General features: G+C 40.1%; 2 protein-coding genes across 2 annotated transcripts in view; one reads left to right on the plus strand and one right to left on the minus strand.

Moving 5' to 3' along the window:
- nt5dc1 (5'-nucleotidase domain containing 1) overlaps positions 1-6,750 on the minus strand; it is a 49,900-nt gene that overhangs the window by 36,456 nt on the left and 6,694 nt on the right. The window lies entirely within an intron of this gene.
- Positions 3,680-6,750, plus strand: part of col10a1b (collagen, type X, alpha 1b) — a 5,766-nt gene continuing 2,695 nt past the window's right edge. Inside the window, exons 1-3 of the mRNA XM_025056938.1 lie at positions 3,680-3,787; positions 4,173-4,305; positions 6,677-6,750. The exon at positions 6,677-6,750 is cut by the window's right edge and continues 1,091 nt beyond it. Of these exons, the coding sequence (XP_024912706.1) occupies positions 4,188-4,305; positions 6,677-6,750 (192 nt within the window). The 5' untranslated portion in view covers positions 3,680-3,787; positions 4,173-4,187. The remainder of the gene's footprint in view (positions 3,788-4,172; positions 4,306-6,676) is intronic.

Consider the following 6,750-nt stretch of genomic DNA (forward strand, 5'->3'; position numbering starts at 1 on the left):
CTGCAATTACTTTCTCCTTTTTCTCAGACACCATGGCATCTGAACGTTTCCAGGGCCAAATGAACACGAGACAGTCCAAACAAACAGCAGAAAAACAAATGTTATATATGAAAAAAAAAAGAAAAAAAAAAGGTGTATGCTCCGGCCACAAACAGACTTGTGATCTCAAAACAAGCAGGCGATATTTACGTAATTTTCCTCAAAGTGTTTATGTTCGACGGCTCTGATCACCACATCACCACAGCTGGCATCCTCACCTAAACTGCTTCATACTGATGTTGAACTGCGGACTAAGGTACAATTTTCAGTCATTTACCGCGCATCTCACCACAGCAAATGAGAAACGGTAACGTTGAGGTCAATTCCGAGTACTTCAACTTCATTGACCCTAGGTTCTGTGATTCTAACCAGAAGTTAGTAATGCCAGGGCACTACACTAGTACTCACCAATATTTACAATATATTAAGATTTTTATAGTAAAATGTAGAGTTACGAACTCGCTAACTGAAGTTAGTTCAAAGTACAAATACTGGGTACATGGCAATGCAGGGGTTATTTCCGATGTCATTTTTGCAACTATAGGCAAATAATGAATGGAGAAAATGGTAGGCATCATAGGCTGAGTTTGTTTAAAGACAATTCATCCAAGAGGCTTCTAAGGTTCTGAATTCCAGTGGTGAATTGGTCTTCAAAAACCTAAGCATTTGCCCAGTTGCCTAACTCAGAGCGTATGATTTTGACGAGTATGAAATGACCTGTATGACTAACAACCCTCCAGCGTGTAATGTCAATGCGATATCTAAAAAGTCCAGTCGTCACCACAGTTAATTAAAACCACTGAAGCAGCATTAGGTCATGTCTAGGTTCCAACAATAGCATGCTAAGATGACCGAATGGCTAAAAATATTAGTTACAGCGGGTCCTTTTCCAGATATACCACCCACTCTGCCACCGGCACGTGGGGTGAAAACAGAGTGAGGACGCCCTCCATATAATAACTGCACTGCGACTGTTTCCCATACAGTCCATCTCCGCTCCTAATTACATGTTTACACTCGTTTTGCCATACGCAGCACAAGCCTTTCCAGAAACAGCATGTGAATTCAAGAAGCCATTTACATTAAACCTCACGGCGGACGGATTTAGATGAGGAGGCATTAATTCTGACACACCGAAAATAGACAAAAAGAAAATCTGAATTAAATAACAGGAGGCCCTGCCTCGATGCGGTCTCGGCGACTTTATAGTAACATGCAATGGCGTATCTTCATCTTAGAAAGCTGTTAAATAGTGAATCCACCCACTACACTGCTCTGTCATTTCATTCAAAGAGTTTACCAAAGATGCCCACGGGTCAAAGGGAGCTCAACTGTTGTCAAACGCTGACGAGATTAAAGGATACAGACAAATAGTAGCAGAGGAAAAGCCTCTAAAAAATAAATTCAGACGCAGAATAATGTAGCATTAAAAAACGTGGGAATTGGATTCTGGGTACCGGATCTAAGCCTGCTTGGTCACCACAAGCTCATGTTAAATTTTGCGATCAATTTTTTTCCCACATTGTCCAGGTCATTGTTTCCCAAAGACTGGGTCGCGACCCTCAGGTGGGTCGCAAGAGATTTTTTTGGGGGGTCGTCTCGCATCAGGTTTCCCGGGAGTTTACGAATAATGTCTATTGACTCGGGTTGCAAAAGTTTGTGACTTTTAAAATATCCCCGAAAAAAAAGTGGGAAACACTAGGTCTAGGTTAGGTAACTAAACGTATTCTTGGCCCACTGACAAAAAAAAAAAGCTACTAAGTTTAGCTGTTAGCAAGTCAACTTAAACCCTGTCCCAACTAAAAAAAACATAGAAAATCAACTAAAAATGTGCATATTTACAAATTCAAAAGTATTAAAATTAACTTTTTTTGTTGCTAGCCCAAAAATACAGTAGCTCATGTGCAGAAAAAAGACAACTTCCTATGTTGGTTCACATTGCTCTAGTGGATTTAACTGCTAAATACTAAAAGGAAATTAGCGGGTGCAGGTATTCCTGTACCCCACATGTGTCAAACTCAAGGCCCGGGAGCCAAATGCGGACTGCCAAGTCGTTTTATGTGGCCTGCGGGAGCTTAAAAAGGAAAATGGATATGGTAGATTTTCTTTGACTGAAGTAAATGAGTAAAAATTAGGTACATTATTTCACTGTGTCCCACTGCGGCCCGGTACCAAATGACTGGTACGGGGGTTGGTGACCCCTGATCTATATAGATTCCATTTACCAATGAGCCCTTCAAAGGGGAACTCTATTGCTGATGTGGCCCCTGGTGAAAATGGGTTTGACACCCCCTGCTGTAGCCCACAACCTGGACAGTTGACCAGTCCATATGTTCAAATATCTCAGCTAACTCCGACAGTCTAACTACCCAAATTCACAATCTGCATGTTTATCTCGATGTGAAAGGAAACCAGTCTAATCAAGAAAATACTGCAGATGTTACAACTCTATCGACTGTTTTTTTAGATAATAAAAAACACATGAGATACAGTACGTACATATCTGGCTCTACACCGGTGCCCCTCGATGTGAAAGGAAACCAGTCTAATCAAGAAAATACTGCAGATGTTACAACTCTATCGACTGTTTTTTTTTGTACATATCTGGCTCTACACCGGTGCCCAAAGCATTAGGTGTAATTGACAAAGTCTGGCCAAGAAAGCATTTGTGTAGAGACGGCGCTGTCAAACAGACTAAACTGTGACTAGTTAGGGCCTGTTCAGATTCAGTGCAGTAACTGCAGACCTGAGCTCCACACAGAGAAAGCAAACAACCTCAATTCTGCCTCCTGGTGTCTTTAATGTGCACTGAGGTTTAAAGGAAATCATCAAAAGAAAAAACTTCACAAATAAACCCAATATACCCACCAAAGTAAATAAACAAATAAATGATTAAAACAACATTAAGAACTTCACCCTACAGTGCCATCACGTGTCTACATTTAATACACTACAAGCTATCTACAATGATAAATATTTGACTCTACAAAGGGGCTGACATTTATCAAAAGCGGTGTTATTTTCGGTTCAACCGAAACTACAAGTGAAAATAACCATTTGGTGCCCACAGACTCAGACGGGATCAAAATATCTCGAACAGTCTTTACTTTTCCAGATAAACACCGTAGCTCAAGCCACTTAGTCAATTACTTTATGACTGTATAAACATCAAGCGCATGTTTGTGCAGCTAAAAATGCTACGAACTGACGAAACCGGACAGTGAAGCCGGCCCGTCTCTGAAACACACCAGTGATTCAGGTGTCTGATGGAAAATTGAATTGAACACGTTGTCTTTTGGAGGTAAACGACAACAACAACTCTCATGGAAAGAAGTGAGAATGTCACCAAAAGTAAATCACTTTAGGATTCACTCCGCTGTTGCTCCCCGCACAAGAAAAGCCAGAGAAGGAGAAAGAAAGAGTGAGAAAAAAACAAAAAAAAAAACAAAAAGAAGAGGAAATCAGTGAGGAGAAGGGAGGACCATCACCCTGAACTGACAGGCCTCCTGAGGACATGGCACCCATCATTATGGATGACATCAGAGTAGGGAGGGCCCTTAGAGAGAGAGGTAAACCCTTTGGGATGCTGAGGAGCAGCCTGGGTATAAATACCTTGAGCCCAGTGCCCTCGGAAGCATCAGCTGCCACTCATACGACAGACTCCACATCTAAGGATTTAACTGCAAGGCACCAGGACAGCAGCCTCCCCCGACCTCCCCTTCTGTTCTTTGGAGCATAAACCTACACGGTAAGATGGATGAGTTAATGTCTTCACATTTGAAATGATTGCAGTGTGTGGACATTTTTATTCCCTCTAACACTCTAAGAGGACGGAGTGATAAAACGCCACGATTGACTGTAAGTTCAAAAAGTCACGTGCAAAGGTTTTAAATGCTTCATTTGGTGAACAACCCAAAGACGAATAAGATAATTGTGCTTTCACAAAAATATTTGGATTTCATTTTCTGTATCTTTTTTTTTATATATATATAATGTAGCTCTGTTCAATCACGTTTAAGTGCAACAATTGTGTTTAGCTTAACCGCAGCAACGATATCATTGCCATTTTACTTTTGTCAGTAGACTCACAGCTCGTTGCTTCTTCGTCTAATTACTTTTTGCATCCTCTTTAGGTTTAGCTTCACAAGATGGACTTGAGGGTAACAAGCCTCATCCTTGTCCTCCTCGCTTTGGCCGAGGCAACCCCTGACAGGTACTACCATGTGCCCAAAGTGAGCAAGACTCCCTACCCTGTCAAGAGTCATGGTGAGTTACCCTGTCTCTCTACACACAGAAACTGTTAAACTAAATCAGCAAGCTGTCTAAACTTCCAAAGAGACAAATATAAGGTATATCCTCTCTGTGCACCTATTTCTTGTAACAGATGGGTTTTTTTGGAAGCACGATCACAAAGCACGATCACAATGAAAATCCTTTGTATATTTAGTTTCACCGCAATGCTTTTACCTACCATCATTTTACAAGCCCGGTGTTTTCATCTAGTAATTTGTAACTATGTATAGATTTATAACATCCGAGGTATTTTTATTTTAAATTACACAAAATAAAGAGCTACAAAAAAAAAAAGAATCGCACCCAAGAAAAATTGTTATGTTGCTCAAATCAAGTTATTGTTGAATCACATCTAAGAAAAAAGGTTATGTTGCTCAAATCAAGTTATTGTTACTATTGACAAAATCCTATAAAACCAACAACAACAAAATTCAAATTCCTTAATGTTAGCCATTTTTGGCATTGTCATTATTACATTCCCATTTCTGACCCTTTGCTAAAGGTCATCTTTATTGATGTAGGCTGACCTGTTTTTTTTTTTTTCATCACCACACCAAGAAGCTCTTACTTATTGGTAGACTAAGAAAAAAAAAACAACGATGGGTTTGTGTAGCAGTCGAGTTTGAAGACTAAGAAAAAAAAAAAACAATGGGTTTGTGTAGCAGTCGAGTTTGAAAATGACTCTAAGTAACACCTATTTTTTTCACTAAATGACAATTTATTTAGAGCACCAGAACTGGCAGTTTGTCGTGTGCAAGCCATTGGTGTGACTGCCGGCGTTATGCACACCATTCTATTTTTACTCAAGTAAACACAGTACATATTTGAAGTTAAGACAACGCTTTGGGTTCGAAGAGGTTTCATGTGGTTTCAGTGACTGCATTAACTAAAATAATACAGAGGAGTAGGCCAACGATCAGAGCTAAGTTTGACAAATCTCCAAAACAGATGTTGCCACAACACTGCAGGAGAAAAAAAAAACAACAAAAAACAAAAACTGTGCTGCGGTTTGAAAATCACACCGCACACAAACGACAATAAAAAGAAGTAGCAGAAAAAAAAAAAAAGTCAGCTATGAAATGATCGCAACACAACAAAACCACAGCACAGCCACTGCGGCACAGCCACGGCAATTTCACCCAGCAGAGACGATGACTCACAAACAACCAAACTGATTGGACGGTGAGAGCGTACCAAAAAAAAAAAAAAAACAGATGCAGTAGAAATCTGAAGGCCAAACTTGGTTAAGTTCCCAAGTCCATTATCATCACCTCCAAGCTGTGGTGAACAGGGCCGCCACAAATATTCCCCCTAGGGTTTTTGCTGCAAAGACTCCTGTGGTTTGGAAATGACATCCCTGTGGAAGCATCTGACTAGCAGAAGCATCAATTAAAAAAGACACACCGGCATTTGTGGATTTCTAGCTCTCCTGACAGGTTAGAGTTAAGGAACAATGGAAATTCTTCTTTTGTCGAAATTACATTTTCACCTCACGTGCTGTTTACACAGTCCACATGGAGAGTGCGCACACACTCACACACAGGACAGACATAGAAAGACATAGGGGGAACAGAATTAAATATACTACAGTATAATATAGCGTCTATATTACAATGATTGTAATTAATGAGTATAGTATGGCAGAAGTACGACATCTAGATATATCAACTCATCATTTACTTACATTATGTACTACTATTCTAACTGTTGAATACAACTCAAAATATATATTTGTGTAATGTATTTCTTCAGTGGTATCAATATATATATAAATATATAAAAAAAAGGCCAAATAGGTAAAAGAAAATAATATTAAAGTCAAACATTGACTTTAAGGAAAGGTTAACCCTCTAAACTTCAAACAACCGTCTGCAGATTTATGGGCGAGGAACTAACAAACTTACATCATAGGATAGTTCCATATATACATTGGTTTTGCCCCATAAACTCGTCACTTCGGGGCTCCAATGTGATTTCAACAACTTGCTGACCACTAACTATACATTCGCAGCCACGGGCAACAGAGGAAATTAGAGGGTGCGGCGTTAGTGCGAGTAAAACGAATGAAACAAACAGGAGCTGCCTTACTGTGTCCCACGGGGCAGCGGATGTAAGCTTGGTGAGAAATCAGCTCAAAGGAGTGGTACTGGACTATATCGGAAGAAACAAACTCAGCATTCTCCCGCACTCTACATCACCAAAACAGGGAGGAGGGTCACTTTGATGTCATAGGGAACACAGTATTCCTTATGTTTACTCAAAGGGTAGAACATTCCACAAAGGTTGTGGAAGATTATTGTAACCAAATTTGTAACCTAGTTCACTTTTTGTTTTTATTTAACAGCTGTTGCAGGTGAACAAGGCCCTCAAGGTCCTCCAGGTGAGCCAGGACCAATGGGACCTCCTGGACCTCCTGGA

Source organism: Cynoglossus semilaevis, chromosome 7 (assembly GCF_000523025.1).
Source record: "Cynoglossus semilaevis isolate Cse_v1.0 chromosome 7, Cse_v1.0, whole genome shotgun sequence".
Taxonomy (NCBI): Eukaryota; Metazoa; Chordata; class Actinopteri; order Pleuronectiformes; family Cynoglossidae; genus Cynoglossus; species Cynoglossus semilaevis.